Raw genomic sequence first — 16,923 nt, 5'->3', positions numbered from 1 at the left:
AGTCAAGCTAGGAAAGTGTTTATTTGGAGTAAGGGCAATTATGAGGCTATTAGGCAGGAAATTAGAGGCATAAATTGGAAGGAGGTTTTCTCAGGGAAATGTACAGAAGAAATGAGGCAAATTTTCAAGGAAAATTTGTCTGAAACTCTGCACACCAATGTTCCAATGAGACAGGGGAGTTATGGTAGGTTACAGGAACCATGGTGCACGAAAGCTGTAACAAATTTAGTCAAGAAGAAAAGAAAAGCCTACAAAAGGTTCAGGTAGCTCAGTAATGTTAGAAATCTAGAAGAGTATACGACTAGTCGGAAGGAACTTAAGAGGGAAATTAGAAGAGCAAGAAGGGGTCATGAGAAGGCCTTGGCAGACAGGATAAAGGAAAACCCCAAGGCATTCTATAAGTATGTTAAGAGCAAGAAGATAAGATGTGAAGGAGTAGGACCTATCAAATGTGATGGTGGGAAAGTCTGTAGAAATACCAGTAGAAATAGCAGAGGTACTCAATGAATACTTTGCTTCAGTATTCACAGTGGAAAAGGATCTTGGTAGTTGCAGTCCAGACTTGCAGTGGACTGAGAAGATTGAGCATGGGGACATTAGGGGAGGATGTGTTGGAGCTTTTGAAAAGCATCAAGTTAGATAAATAGCCGGGACCGGATGGGATGTACCTCAGGTTACTGTGGGAGGCGAGGGAAGAGATTGCTGAGCCTCTGGCGATGATCTTTGCGTCATCAGTGGAGACGGGAGAGGTTCCGGAGGATTGGAGGATTGCGGATGTGGTTCCGTTATTCAAGAAAGGGAGAACAGATAGCCCAGGAAATTATAGACCAGTGAGTCTAACCTCAGTGGTTGGTAAGTTGATGGAGAAGATCCTGAGAGGCAGAATTTATGAACATCTGGAGAGGAATAGTATGATCAGAAATAGCCAGCACGGCTTTGTCCAAGGCAGATCATGCCTTACGAGCCTAATTGAATTTTTTGAAGATGTAACTAGACACATAGACGCGGGAAGAGCGGTAGATGTAGTTTATATGGATTTCAGCAAGGCGTTTGATAAGGTGCCCCATGCAAGGCTTATTGAGAAAGTGAAGAGGCATGGGATACAAGGGGACATTGCTTTGTGGATTCAGAACTGGCTTGCCCACAGAAGGCAAAGAGTGGTTGTAGATGGGTCTTTTTCAGCATGGAGGTCGGTCACCAGTGGAGTGCCCCAGGGATCTGTTTTGGGGCCCTTGCTCTTTGTGATTTTTATAAATGACCTGGATGAGGAAGTGGAAGGATGGGTTGGCAAGTTTGCTGATGACACAAAGGTTGGTGGTGTTGTGGATAGTGTAGAGGGATGTCAGCAGTTGCAACAAGACATAGATAAGATGCAAGATTGGGCGGAGAAGGTGGCAGATGGACTTCAACCCAGATAAGTGTGTGTGGTGGTTCATTTTGGCAGGTCGAATAGGATGAAAGAATATAATATTAAGGGTAAGATGCTTGGCAGTGTGGAACATCAGAAGGATCTTGAGGTCCGGGTTCATAGGACGCTCAAAGCAGCGTCGCAGGTAGAGGCTGTGATTAAGAGGGCGTATGGAATACTGGCCTTCATCAATAGAGGAATTGAGTTTAGAAATCGGGAGATAATGCTGCAGCTGTATAGGACCCTGGTCAGACCCCACTTGGAGTACTGTGCCCAGTTCTGGTCACCTCATTACAGAAAAGATGTGGAAGCCATAGAAAGGATGCAGAGGAGATTTTCAAGGATGTTGCATGGATTAGATGGCATGCCTTATGAGGATAGGTTGAGAGAGCTAGGTCTTTTCTCCTTGGAGAGGCGAAGGATGAGAGGTGACCTGATAGAGGTGTATAAGATGTTGAGAGGTATTGATAGAGTGGATTCTCAGAGGCTTTTACCCAGGGCTGCAATGGTTGTCACAAGAGGTCACAGGTTTAGGGTGCTGGGGAGTAGGTACAGAGGAGATGTTAGGGGTACGTTTTTCACTCAGAGGGTGGTGGGTGTGTGGAATCGGCTGCCAGTAGTGGTGGTGGAGGCGGATTTGATAGGGTCTTTTAAGAGACTTTTGGATAAGTTCATGGAAGTTAGTAAGATAGAGGTAAGTTATAGGTAAGCCTAGTAGGTAGGGACATGTTCGGCGCAACTTGTGGGCCGAAGGGCCTGTTTGTGCTGTAGCTTTTCTATGTTCTATGTTCTAAGAAGTTGTTGATACTTCGACGGTCATCTAGAAAAGGACGCTCGCTGATATGGCATACCCCACCTGACCAGATGGAATATGAATCACAGAATACTACAGTGCAGAAGAGGCCCTTCAGTCCATTGAGTCCACACTGACGCATGAAAGGTCCTGACCTGCCCACCTAATCCCACTTGCCAGCACTTGGCCATAGCCTTGAATGTTATGGCGTGCCAAGTACTCATCCAGGTATTTTTTAAAGGATGTGAGGCATCCCGCCTCCACCACCCTCCTAGGCAGTGCATTCCAGACCGTCACCACCCTCTGGGTAAAAACGATTTTCCTCAAATCCCCCCTAAACCTCCCACCCCTCACTTTTAACTTGTGTCCCCTCGTAACTGACCCTTCAACTAAGGGGAACAACTGCTTCCTATCCACCTTGTCCATGCCCCTCATAATCTTGAACACCTCAATCAGGTCGCTCCTCAGTCTTCTCTGCTCCAGAGAAAACAACCGAGCCCATCCAACCTCTCATTATAACTTAAATGCTCCACCTCAGACAACATCCTGGTAAATCTCCTCTGCACCCCTTCCAGTGTGTTCACGTCCTTCCTATAATGTGGCGACCAGAACTGCACACAATACTCCAGCTGTGGCCTCACCAAAGTTTTATATCACTCCATCATGTCCTCTCTGCTTTGTAATCTATAGTAAGAAGTCTCACAACACCAGGTTAAAATCCAACAGGTTTATTTGGTAGCAAATACCATAAGCTTTCGGAGCGTGCTGCTCCTTCGTCAGATGGAGTGGTTATCTGTTCTCCAACAGTGCACAGACACAGAAATCAAGTTACAGAATACTAATTAGAATGCAAATCTCTACAGCCAGCCAGGTCTTAAAAGGTACAGATAATGTGGTTGGAGGGAACATTAAACACAGGTTAAAGAGATGTGTATTGTCTCCAGACAGAACAGCTGGTGAGATTATGCAAGAGCAGGGGCAAGCTGTGGGGGTTACTGATAATGTGACATAAATCCAACATCCCGGTTTAGGCCGTCCTCATGTGTGCGGAACTTGGCTATCAGTTTCTGCTCAGCGACTCTGCGCTGCCGTGTGTCGTGAAGGCCGCCTTGGAGAACGCTTACCTGAAGATCCAAGGCTGAATGCCCGTGACTGCTGAAGTGCTCCCCCACAGGAAGAGAACAGTCTTGCCTGGTGATTGTCGAGTGGTGTTCATTCATCCGTTGTCGTAGCGTCTGCATGGTTTCCCCAATGTACCATGCCTCGGGACATCCTTTCCTGCAGCGCATCAGGTAGACAACGTTGGCCGAGTTGCAAGAGTATGTACCGTGTACCTGGTAGATCGTGTTCTCACGTGAGATGATGGCATCCGTGTCGATGATCCGGCACGTCATGCAGAGGTTGCTGTGGCAGGGTTGTGTGGTGTCATGGTTACTGTTCTCCTGAAGGCTGGGTAGTTTGCTGCAGACAATGGTCTGTTTGAGGTTGCGTGGTTGTTTGAAGGCAAGAAGTGGGGGTGTGGGGATGGCCTTGGCGAGATGTTCGTCTTCATCAATGACATGTTGAAGGCTCCGGAGGAGATGCCGTAGCTTCTCCGCTCCGGGGAAGTACTGGACGACGAAGGGTACTCTGTCCACCGTGTCCCGTGTTTGTCTTCTGAGGAGGTCGGTGCGGTTTTTCGCTGTGGCACGTCGGAACTGTTGATCGATGAGTTGAACCCCATATCCTGTTCTTATGAGGGCATCTTTCAGCGTCTGGAGGTGTCTGTTGCGATCCTCCTCATCCGAGCAGATCCTGTGTATTCGGAGGACTTGTCCGTAGGGGATGGCTTCTTTTACGTGTTTAGGGTGGAAGCTGGAGAAGTGGAGCATCATGAGGTTATCCGTGGGCTTGCGGTATAGTGAGGTGCTGAGGCGACCGTCCTTAATGGAGATGCGTGTGTCCAAGAATGCAACCGATTCCGGAGAGTAGTCCATGGTGAGTCTGATGGTGGGATGGAACTTGTTGATGTCATCATATAGTTGTTTCAGTGATTGCTCACCATGACTCCAAAGGAAGAAAATGTCATCGATGTATCTAGTGTATAGCATCGGTTGAAGGTCCTGTGCAGTGAAGAAGTCTTGTTCGAACCTGTGCATGAAGATGTTGGCATATTGAGGTGCGAATTTGGTCCCCATGGCTGTTCCGTGTGTCTGGATGAAGAACTGGTTGTTGAACTACACACTTGTAATCTATACCCTGATTGATAAAGGATTGTTAAGTGTGCCATTTGCCTTTCTAATCTCCCGATGAACCTGCCTTTCTACCTTCAGAGACCTATGGACAAAAACGCCAAGGTCCCTTTGTTCTTCGGAACTTCCCAGTGTCAGACCTTTCATAGTATACTTCCTTGTCAAATTACTCCTTCCAAAGTGTATCACCTCACAACTTTCAAAGTTAAATTGCACCTGCCACTTATCCACCCATTTGACCATCTCGTCTATATCTTCCTGTAACTCAAGACTGTTAACCACCCGGCCAATCTTTGTGTCATCGGCAAACCTACTGATCCTACCCCCCACAAAGTCATCTATGTCATTTATATAAATGATGAACACTAGAGGGTCCAGCACGGATCCCTGTGGTATGCCACTGACCTCCAGTCACTAAAGCAACCGTCTGTCATCACCCTCTGGTCTCCAACCGCTAAGCCAATTATAAATCCACCCTATCAGATAACCTTGTATCCCATGTGCATTTGCCTTCTTACTAAGTCTCCCATGTGGGACTTTGTCAAAGGCTTTGCTGAAATCCATGTAAACTACATCAACCGCACTACCCTCATCCACACACTTGGTTACATGTTCAAAAAATTCAATCAAATTTGTTAGGCATGACCTCCCTCTGACAAAACCATGCTGAATATCCCTAATCACATAGGATATAGGAGCAGAATTAGGCAATTTAGCCCCTCAAGTCTGCTCCGCCATTCGATCATGGCTGATATTCTCCTCATTCCTATTTTCCAGCCTTCTCCCCATAACCCTATAACCCATTACCAATTAAAAATCTGTCTAACTCCTCCTTAAATTTACTCACTGTCCCAGCTTCCCCCGCACTTTGGAGTAGTGAATTCTACAGATTCACAACCCTTTGGGAGAAGTAGTTTCTCCTCAACTCTGTTTCAAATTTGCTATCCCTCATCCTAAGACTATGACCTCTCGTCCTAAAATACCCCCCCAGTGGAAACATCTGCTCCACATCTACTTTATCCATACTTTTTATCATCTTGTATACCTCAGTTTGATCTCCCCTCATTCTTCTAAATTCCAGGGAGTATAGGTCTAAACTATTCAATCTCTCTTCATCTTGATTAACCTTGCCTCTCCAAATGAAGATAGATGCTCTCCTTCAGAAGTTTTTCCAGTCGTTTCCCAACCACAGACGTGAGACTCACCGGCCCGTAGTTCGCAGACAACTCTACAACCTTTCTTAAATAGCTGTTCTCCAGTCTTCTAGCACCTCCCTAGTGGCCAGAGAGGAATTAAAAATTTGGGTCAGAGCCCCTGCAATTTATTCCCTCGCCTCCTACAACAGCCTGGGACATAATTCATCTGGACCTGGAGATTTGTCCACTATTAAACTCACCCCTTCAATACCTTGTCACTCCCAATGTCAATTTGCTCTAGAACCTCATCGCCTCTGTCCCCGAGTTCCATAACTACTTCCTCATTCTCGTGGGTGAAAAGAGATGTGAACAGTCACCTGGGAAGGGGCTGGGAGGGGTGAGGGGCTTTAAACCAACACAAAGGCAGGGTTGCTATGTACATTATCTAGTGGTGGGGAAGTTGGCAGAATTCCTACCCAGAAGCACCTAAGTGGCCAATTAAGGTCATCTTCTCCCCACTGCTGGCATTTTATCAGTAGCAAGGGAGCCTTCTGCCACATGGGGGAATCACTTGATGACCCTTGGCAGCCTCCCTAGAGCCTTTCACCATAGGTACCTATTATTTGGGTATTCTTTGATGCATGGAGCAGCCCCCTAATGGCAATCGCACCACCTACCCTTACCAAACTCCCGCCCTTTGACCTGGCTAGTCCTGCTTGACTAGTCCCAGGCCCTACTTAACTGGTTGTGATGGTGCAATCATTTCTGGGTGCTACTTGGGGTGGCAACTGGCTTTTCTCGTGTCCGTTGTCCCAGTGCAGCCAGTTGATTGCTTGCTGCTGACAAGATGTGGTGTTGGGTCCATTGGATCACTGAAGCTGAGTTTACCCCCAACCCAACTTTTTGGGCCTTGTCGACAGGACCCCAACTCAAAATTCATTGCTAGATTGTTATTGTGTTCCAGAATTATGAAATTAACTGAATTGAAACTCCTCAGCTGTCATGGTGGGATACAAACCCATGTCACCAGATCATGAATCCAGACTCTTCAATCACAAACCCAGTAACCAATAACCAATCCAATATATATTAATTACTTTGAGGGCACCTAGTGCAATATATCCAATTTTGCTGATAATACAAACTGGACAGGAAGGAAAGGCGTGAGGAGGATGTAGGAAGGCTGCAAAGAGATAAAGTGTCAGATTTTACTTGCCCCCACTAGGCTTGTTTTTGGTGGGGGTGGGTGGAGAGCACACATATTATAGGTCAGGTGGCTGGCCCATTACCTACCGGTCCACCACCAAGCTCACACCTATGATATGCGAGGTGGACGCGTGACAAAACTGGCCGCCCGCCCACTATATGTGACTGAATAATCAGGGTTATTTAGCCTTATTAACAAGCTAAGAGACCTGAATAATACACTGCCTGCACCATCACAAGGTTAGCTGGGCAGTTGCGGGGAAGCAGTTGGGAAGGCAAATAGTATGTTGGCCTTTATTGGACTTGAGCACAGGAGCAAGGATGTCTTACTGCAGCTGTTCAGGGCCTTGGTGAGACCACACCTGGAGCTAAATGGAAAGCAGCTTCAAAAGGCGTCTGGGCAGAGGGATTTGGGTAACTTTGTTTATGAATCGCAGAAAGTCAGCATGCAGGTACAGGATGTAATAAAGAAGGCAAATGGAATGTTGGCATTTATTGCAAAATGACTGGAATTTAAAAGTAGAGAAGTGTTGGTGCAAGTGTGTTGATGAGACCACATCAGGAGTACTATGTCCAGTTTTGGTTTCCTTATTTGAGGAAGGATATGGTGGCATTGGAGGCAGTTCAGAAGAGGTTCAGCAGATTCATTCCAGAGCTGAAAGTGTTGACATACGAGGAGAGATTAAACAGTTTGGGCTTCTACTCACTGGAGTTTAGAAGGATGAAAGGGGATCTGATCAAGGTATATAAAATCTTAAAAGAGATTGATAAAGTGAATGTAAACCAGGTGTTTCCTCTAATGGGGCAATCTGGAACAAGAAGTCACAGGTATAGGTTGAGAGATGGTAGATTCTTGCAGAGGGTGGTGAATTTGTGGAACTTGCTGCCCCAGAGCACGGTGGAGTCTGAAACATCAAATGGTTTCAAGAAGGAGTTAGGTAGATTTCTAATAGAAAATGGGTTAAAGGAATGTGGAGAACAGGTAGGGAGATGTATGTGAAACAGGGAGAGATGAGCCATGATCTAACTGAATGCCAGAGCAGGTTCAAAGGGCTGAATTTGCCTACTTCTGCTCCTAATTCCTATGTTCCTATGTATTGTGTGTCGTTTTGATTTCTTTACCGAAGAAAATATATACTTGCCATAAAGGGAGTGCAGCAAAGATTCACCAAACTGCTTCCTGGGATGGCAGGATTGTCATGTGAAGAGAGATTGGGTTGACTAGGCCTGTATTCACTGGAACTTAGAAGAATGAGAGGGGACATCATTGAAACATATAAAATTCTGACAGGGCTGAACAGACTGGACACAGACATTGTTTCCTCTGGCTGGAGGGGGTCGAGAACAAGGGGCCACAGTTTCAGGATACGTGGTAGGCCATTTCAGACTGAGATGAGGAGAAACTTCTTTACTCAGAGGTGGTGAACATGTGGAATTCCCCACCACAGACGGTTGTGAAGGCCAAAACACTGGATATATTTAAGGAGGAAATAGATAGGTTTCTAGATTCTAAAGGTGTCAAGGGATATGGGGAGAGCTCAGGAGTGTGGTGTTGAGATAGTGTCAGCCATGACCAAATTGAATGGCAGTCTCAAAGGGCCAAATGGCTTACTCCTCCTAGTTTCTAAGTTATGAGGAGAAATTAAAACATTTAGGACTGATCTGCGAACAGAGACTTAAGGTGACTTAATAGAGATTAACATAAAAAGTAAAAACTGTTCGCTCGGCAAGTGCGTCAGTAACCAGAGGTCATAGGTTTCAAACCATGGCAGAAAATCTGCTTGGGAGACAAGGAGACATTCTTCACTCAGAGCACTGTCAGGATCTGGAACAGTCTACCTGGAAAGGTGGTGGAAGCTGATTTTGTAATGAGTTTTCACAGGGAATTAGACAGTTATTTGAGGATGAGGAATTTACAGGATTAAAGAAATGAGTGGAGAAGTGGTAATGAACATGACTGCACTTGCAAAGAGCAAGCACAGGTATGATGGGCTGAATTACCTCCTTTTGTGAAATATGTTTCTATGATTCGCGTGTTAAAAAATTTTCAAGAAAGACTTAAAAAGATAGTTGCATCTATAAAAACTGAGTAGAAACAGCATCAACCCTTTCTAATTCTGTCTAACTGGGGTAATTATATTATATTGGGGCATGTGTGGAACATCAGCATCAGCAGAGACATATTGGGCCTAAAATTGTAACTAATAATGTATAATTGTCAAACTATCTAAACTATCAAGTGCTGATTGCTAATGTTGTGACATTTAGGGGCTATGATGAATAACAGTCGGTATGGTTTCTTTAACAGCTGACCATGCCTACCCCGATGCCCGAGTACCTGAATGTACATTATATCTGTGAATCTGCCTCCCGACTTCTCTTCCTCTCCATGCACTGGGCCAGATCCATTCCAGCATTCCAAGCTCTAGGGTAAGCCTTGTAATTCACACATCCTGGTGCAAAAGTACTGCTATTGTTGTACCATTGTTAAAAAAGAGAGAAAATGACGGATTGAGTAATTAAGACTGGCCAACCTAATTTTAATGGTGGACATCTTGTTGGAAAAGTCCTGAGGGACAGTATAGCTTGTGAGTTGGAAAGGCACAGATTACTCAACACCAGTCAGCGTGGATTTGTTAAGGGAAGGTCTTGTCTGAATAACTTGATTGAATTCTTTGAGGAAGAAACAAAGAAAGTTGATGAGTTAGCACAATTGATGTCGTTGACATGAATTTTTGCAAGACATTTGGCAAACTAAAAATCATGCAATCCAAAGGAAAGTAGTAAGTTGCATCTAAAATAGGTTCAGTGGCAGCAGGTAAAGGATAATAATTGAGGCAAGGTCTGCAAGACATAACAGGCTACAAGATGAAGGCATGTAGAATCACCAGCACCATTGCACCGCTCCCTGATGAGCTCAACACATTCTATGCCCATTTGAGGAAGAATCATCATAGAATCATAGAAACCCTACAGTGCAGAAGGAGGCCATTCGGCCCATCGAGTCTGCACCGACCACAATCCCACCCAGGCCCTACCCCCACATATTTTACCTGCTAATCCCTCTAACCTACGCATCCCAGGACTCTAAGGGGCAATTTTTTTTTTAACCTGGCCAATCAACCTAACCCGCACATCTTTGGACTGTGGGAGGAAACCGGAGCACCCGGAGGAAACCCACGCAGACACGAGGAGAAACCCACACAGACAGTGACCCGAGCCGGGAATCGAACCTGGGACCCTGGAGCTGTGAAGCAGCAGTGCTAACCACTGTGCTACCGTGCCGCCCCGGAGAGCATGCCCTCCACCCCGGAAGCCTCTGCTGAACCCGTATCCAAGGTCACCATCGCAGAAGTCAGATCAGCCTTCTCGAAGTCAACCAACGGAAAGCGACTGGCCCAGATGGAGTACCCGGATGAGCACTCAGATCCTGCGTGGACCAGTTGGCGGGGGTATTCGCAGACATCTTTAACTTCTCTTGTCACTAATCTGAGGTCCCCATCTGCTTCAAGAAGACGACCATCATCCCTATACCAAAGAAAAGCTAGGCATTGTGCCTTAATGACTATCATCTGGTGGCTCTGACATCCATCATTATGAAGTGCTTCAAAAAGTTAGTCATGGCACGAACCAATTCTGGCCTCCCAGATTGCCTGGATCCACTACAGTTCGCCTATCGCTGCAAGAGGTCTACAGCAGACATTTCCCTGGCCTTATACTCAGCCTTGGAACACCTGGATAATAAAGACACCTATGTCAGACTCCTATTTATTGACTACAGCTCAGCCTTCAACACTATTATTCCTACAAAACTCATCTCCAAACTCCATGGTCTGGGGCTTGGCCCCTCCCTCTGCGACTGGATCCTAGACTTCCTAACTCACACACCGCAATCAGTAAGAATAGGCAACAACACCTCCTCCATGATCATCCTCAACACCGGTGCCCCACACCTGTTTCCTCAGCTCCTTACTATACTCCTTATACACCCATGAGTGTGTGGCCAAATTCCCCTCCAACTCAATTTTCAAGTTTGCTGATGACACCATCGTAGTGGGTCGGACCTCAAACAATGATGAGACAGAGTACAGGAAAGAGAGAATCTGGTGAACTGGTGTGATGACAATAATGCTTCCTTCAAAGTCATTGACTTCAGGAAGCATGGTGGAGGATATACACCTGTCTACATCAATGGGGATGAAGTGGAAATGGTTGACCACTTTCAGGTTTCTGGGTGTCCAGATCATCAATAACCTGTCCTGGTCCCTCCATGCCAACGCTATAGTTAAGAAAACCTCTACTTTCTCAGGAGGCTAAGGAAATTTGACATGTCCTCTACGACTTTCACCAACTTTTACTTTCACCATAGAAAGCATCCTTTCTGGTTGTATCACAGCTTGGTATGGCTCTTGCTCTGTCCAAGACTGCAAGAAACTATGAGGGGTCATGAATGAAGCCCAATCCATCACGCAAACCAGCCTCCCATCAATTGACTCTGTTTACACTTCCCACTGCCTCGGAAAAGCAGCCAGCATAAACAAGGACCCCATGCACCCGGACATACTCACTTCTTCCTCCTTCTGTCGGGTAAAAGATACAAAAGTCTGAGGTCACATACCAACTGACTCAAGAACAGCTTCTTCCCTGCTGCCATCAGACTTTTCAATGCATTAAGATAAAAGCTAAATTCTGCAGATGCTGGAATCTGAAACAAACACAGAAAATGCTGGAAAATCTCAGCAGGTCTAACATTAACAGCATCTGTGGGGAGAGAATGGAGCCAACATTAGCTCTATTCTCTCCCCACAAATGCTGTCAGACCTGCTGAGATTTTCCAGCATTTTCTGTTTTTGTTATCTCGTATTAAGTTGGTCTTTCTCAACACCCTAAACTGTTTTATAAAGGGGAGGTTGATCCCCTCTCTGAGAACTAACACCTAACCACTCAGAGAGGAGTACCTCACCTCATAATCTGTTACAAGTGTGTGAGAAATAGTATGATCTGCTCTTCAGCAACTTTTTGTGGTTAAATCAAAAATAACTACCTGAGACACTCTCTTTAAAATCAACAAGTAACACTTTATTTATGTAACTAACAGTAAACAGGTTAACTGAACTATTAACAAACCAAAAACACTATTCTAATGGAATGCTGTTTAGATAAATACTATTCCCACTTATTAACAAAGAAATAGAATTTTTAGTCACTCTCAAAATTATAACCAGGTCTGGCGTCTTCTGGAATCTTCTGTTTTCTTTCTTCTTTGTTATTTTCTCTATCGAGATGAGGCTTTCTTTTAAGACATAAATAAGCTGTGTCAGAGAGCAGTTGCTGGCTGTCTATTTCTCTCTCTCTAAATCTGTGAGCTGTGGCATGTGCTCTTCTCCCATTTGTGCCCCCACCTCACCCCCCCCAACACCTCTCTTATACCCCTGATGACTTACCAACATCCCCACAATAGGAGTGAGTCTCAGGTTACCAAAACATCAAATTCAAGTCTGATAGGTTGCTGTCATCCAAGTGCCTAATTTAAATTGATTGATTAAAATTCAAAAACCTGCTCTGTTGTCTTGGCAACACTACTGTTTGGCCTTTAAGACGTTTCAGTCTGTGTACTGCAAATGCACCTACCTCTTTTATTTAACTCTAAGTGCAGAAAAACACCACCTTTTATAGGAACCATGAAATACTTTTTTTTTACAAACACCAACTTCATAACAGATGGTAACACTACATTCTGTACCCTCTCCTTTCCTTCTCTATGTATGGTATGTTTTGTTTGTATAACGTGCAAGAAACAATACTTTTCACTGTATACATGTGACAATATAAATTAAATCAAATCGATGTGTGGTTTTGTGACTGAAAGGTTGTTTGCAGTGGAGTCTGAAATGCTGTTTGTGGTATATATATATATATAACAATGATTTAGACTGAAACGTTTGGGGCATTTATTGAGAAGTTGCAGACGGTTTGTCATATGGTTGTTAATGAGGAAGAAAGCTTTAGACTGCAGAAAGATATAGATGGTCTTGTTAGTTGGGCAGAAAAGTGGAAACTGGACTTTAGTCCATATAGGTGTGATGTAATAAATTTTGGGAGGTGCAGTAAGACAAGGAAATATACAATAAATGATGAGAAGTGTAAAGGAATAGAGGGAGTTGAATGCATGTCCCCGGTTATGGGCGGCATGGTGGCACAGTGGTTAGCACTGCTACCTCAAAAGGCCAGGGAGCTGGGTTCAATTCGGGCCTCTGGTCACCATCTGTGTGGAGTTTGCACATTCTTCCCGTGTCTGCGTGGGTTTCCTCCGGGTGCTCCAGTTTCCTCCCACAGTCTAAAGATGTGTGGGTTAGGTTGATTGGCCATGATAAATTGCCCCTTAGTGTCAAGAGGGTTAGGAGGGTCAATATGTGGGGTTACTGCAATAGGACATGGGTGGGATTGTGATTGGTGCAGGCTCGATGGGCCAGATGTCCTCCTTCTGCACCATAGATTCTATGATTCCCGAAGGCAGCAGGACAGGTAGTTAGGTTAGTTAACAAGCACACAGCCTACTTTGCCTCATTAAATAAGGCATAGAATGTAAAAAAAGAAATGCTACACCCGAACTGAAAACATCAGTTAGGCTACAGCTAGAATATTGCATGCAGTCCAGATCACCACATTATAAAAAGGATATAATCACACTGGATCGGGTAAAGGATTCACATGGATGTTGCCAGGAATGGAGAAGTTTACCCATGGGTAAAGATTGACAATGCTGGGTCATGGCGTGTGGGTGTGGTTTGGGTGTTGCTGGCTGGGCCTGCATTTGTTGCCCATTCCCAATTGACCTTGAACTGCATGACTTGCTAGGCCATTCCAGAGGCATTTAAAAGTCAACCACATTGGAGTCACATGGAGGCCAGACCAGCTAAGGATGACAGATTTGCCTCCCTCCCTGATATCTTTTTATGACAATCGACAATGGTTTCATGGTTAACATTAGACTTTTAATTCCAGATTTTTATTGAATTCAAATTTCACAATTTGCCATGGTGGGATTTGATCCCAGGTCCCCAGAGCATTACCCCTGCTCTTTGGATTAAAGTTTGAAAGTTTATTTATTAGTGTCACAAGTAGGCTTACTTAAACACTGCAATGAAGTTACTGTGAAAATCCCCTAGTCACCACACTCGGGTACAGTGAGAGAGAATTTACCATGGCCAATGCACCTAACCAGCATGTCTTTCGGACTGTGGGAGGGAACCGGAGCACTCGGAGGAAACCCATGCAGACACGGAGAACGTGCAGGCTCTGCACAGACAGTGCCGGGAATCGAATCCGGGTCCCTGGCACTGTGAGGCAGCAGTACTAACCACTGTGCTGCTGTTGTGGAGTTGGCATTTGTAAGATTATTTAAAAATTGTAAAATGCTAGGGGGGAAAACATTGCATGGTTCTGTTAAAAAGTGGTGCTTTTTCTGGGCTTAAAGATTTTTTTAAAACTGCAAGAACATAGAGAATGCAAAATGAAACATTAGTATTGAAAGACCAAGACAACAGCCTTTTGAATTTAGCCAATCAATTTAAATCAGGCACTTAGAGAGCAACAACCTATTAAATTTAAATCTGATGGTTTTGGCAACCTAAGACCAATCCTATTGTACGGGATATTGATATGTCATCGTGGGTATAAAAGGAAGGGGGCAGTTGGACAAGGAGAGACAGAAACTGCCACCTGCCAGAGTAACAGCTCTTAGTTGATTTGATTTGATTTATTATTGTCACATGTATGAGTATACAGTGAAAAGTATTGTTCCTTGCGCGCTATACAGATAAAGCATACCGTTCACAAAGAAGGAGAGAGTGCAGAATGTAGTGTTATAATCATAGCTAGGGTGTAGAGAAAGATCACTCTGTAGGCCCAATGAAAAGTCTGATGGCAGCAGGGAAGAAGTTGTTCTTGAGTTGGTTGGTACGTCAGCCCAGACTTTTGTATCTTTTTCCCGACAGAAGAAGGTGGACGAGAGTATGTCTGGGGTGCATGGGGTCCATAATTATGCTGGCTGTATTTCCGAGGCAGTGGGAAGAGTAGCCAGAGTAAATGGATTGGAGGCTGGTTTGCGTGATGGACTGGGCTTCATTCATGACCCTTTGTAGTTTCTTGTGTCTTCAGCAGAGCAGGAGCCCATACCAAGCTGTGATACAACCAGGAAGAATGCTTTCTATGGTGCATCTGTAAAAGTTGGTGAGATTGTCACAGACATGCCAAATTTCCAGTCTTCTGAGAAAGTAGAGGCTTTAGTGGGCTTTCTTAACTATAGTGTCAGCATGGGGAGACTAGGACAGGTTATTGGTGATCTGGACACCTAAAAACTTGAAGCTCTCAGCTCTAGAGAGAGAGAAAACTGCTGGCTCTCATGGCTTAATTTATGTCTTAAGGGAAAGCACTATCTCAATAGCGAAGGTATCCAAAGAAGAAAGAAGATCCAGACAGAAGAATCAACAGAGAAGGCCCAGAATATTCCAGAAGACATCAAACCTGGTTATAATTGTAAGTGACTAAATTTTATTTTGTTAATGAGTGGGAATTGTATTTATCTGAAGAGCATTCTATGAGAATCGTGTTTTATTTGGTTTGCTAATAGTTTAGTTAACTTGTTCACTGTTAGTTAGATAAATCAATTGTTACTTGTTGATTCTAGAGAGAGTATCAGAGATTTATTTTGATTTAACACCTAAAAGTTGGTGAAGAGCAGATCGTACCACTTCACTCACTTTTTACAGATTATGGGGCGAGTGGTTTGGGTGGTTAGGTGTTAGTTCTCGGAGAGGGGTGGATCCACCTCTGCTTTATAACAGACTAGGGGCTCGGGTCCAGGATTTGAACAGTCCAAGATCCTTGGATCTGGATTTGAACAGTCCTAGATCTTTAAATAAACCTTAAGTGAGAAGTGGAAAATCTGTTTAATTTTGGTGGCTTGCTATCGGTTAAATCAAAAATGGGGAAATGGCTCTTAGCATTGATAAAGAGGCTCTGGGGGTTGAAGACGCTTTCCAAATTTGTCAACAAAGTTTAGAAAGACAGAAAAAGATGACACTTATAGAATTAGCAAACAGGCTAAAATTGGGTTTAACCAGGGATAATGAGAAAGCTGAAATTGTAATGGAGGTAGTCAAGCACTTAGGTGTATCAGAGAAACAGTCAACTGCAGTGGAGTTTAAAAAAATTAAATTGCAAATGAGACTATTGGAGTTAGAAGATAGAGAATAGGAAAGGAAGGCCTTGGCAGTAAAAGTGAAAAAGAGAGAGAAGAAAGAGAGAAGGACAGAGAGAGAGGAAGGCCCTAGCAGAAGAAAGAGATTGTTTAGGTTGGAAAAGATGAAGTTGGAACTTGAAGCAAAAAGATTTCAAATGACAGAAGTGAAAGTGCAAGATAGAAGTGATGAGGAGCAAGCTCAGTGTAGCCAACCGTCTGGTAGAGATATATACAAATATGTCCAAACATTACCAAAATTTGATGAAAAAGATGCAGAAGAATGCTGTTTAGATAAATACAATTCCCACTTATTAACAAAAAAATAGAATTTTAGTCACTCTCTAAATTACAACCAGGTTTGGCATCTTCCGGAATATTCTGGGCTTTCTCTGTTGATTCTTCTGTCTGGAACTTTTGTCTTCTTTGCTACCTTCGCTATCGAAATGGAGCTTTCGCTAAGACATGGACGAGGCTGTTCCTCTGGCAAATGGCAGTTTCTCTCTCTGTTTTTGTGCCACTGCCTCCCTTCTTTAATGCCTGCGATGTCATATCAATATTTCCCACAATGTGATTGGTCCTAGGTTGTCAACAACATCAAATTTAAATTTAATAGGTTGCTGGTAACTGATTCAAATCAGTGCCTGATTCAAATTTGATTGGCTACATTCAAAAGCCTGTTTGTTGTCTTGGCAACACTGCTGCCTGGCCTTCAATACAAATGTTTCAATCTGGGACTTCACATGCACCAGCATTTTTTTAACTTTCTAAGCACAGGAAAAAAACACCACCTTTTTAACAGAACCATGCAATGCTTCCTCCTCTGAGCATTTTACAATTTTAAAAATTTTACAAACACCAATCTACAATCACTCTACCCAACTTCGAAACACTATGCCTCTCATAAT

At 44.1% G+C, this 16,923-nt stretch overlaps 1 protein-coding gene across 1 annotated transcript in view; it reads left to right on the top strand.

Annotated features, from left to right (window-relative positions):
- nr2c2 (nuclear receptor subfamily 2, group C, member 2) overlaps nt 1–16,923 on the top strand; it is a 388,941-nt gene that overhangs the window by 311,542 nt on the left and 60,476 nt on the right. The window contains exon 12 of the mRNA XM_078210136.1: nt 9,083–9,204. Coding sequence (XP_078066262.1) covers nt 9,083–9,204 — 122 coding nt within the window. The remainder of the gene's footprint in view (nt 1–9,082; nt 9,205–16,923) is intronic.

The sequence above is a fragment of the Mustelus asterias genome, chromosome 3 (genome assembly GCF_964213995.1).
Source record: "Mustelus asterias chromosome 3, sMusAst1.hap1.1, whole genome shotgun sequence".
Lineage (NCBI taxonomy): Eukaryota > Metazoa > Chordata > Chondrichthyes > Carcharhiniformes > Triakidae > Mustelus > Mustelus asterias.
This window is presented reverse-complemented; position numbering and strand designations above follow the sequence as displayed.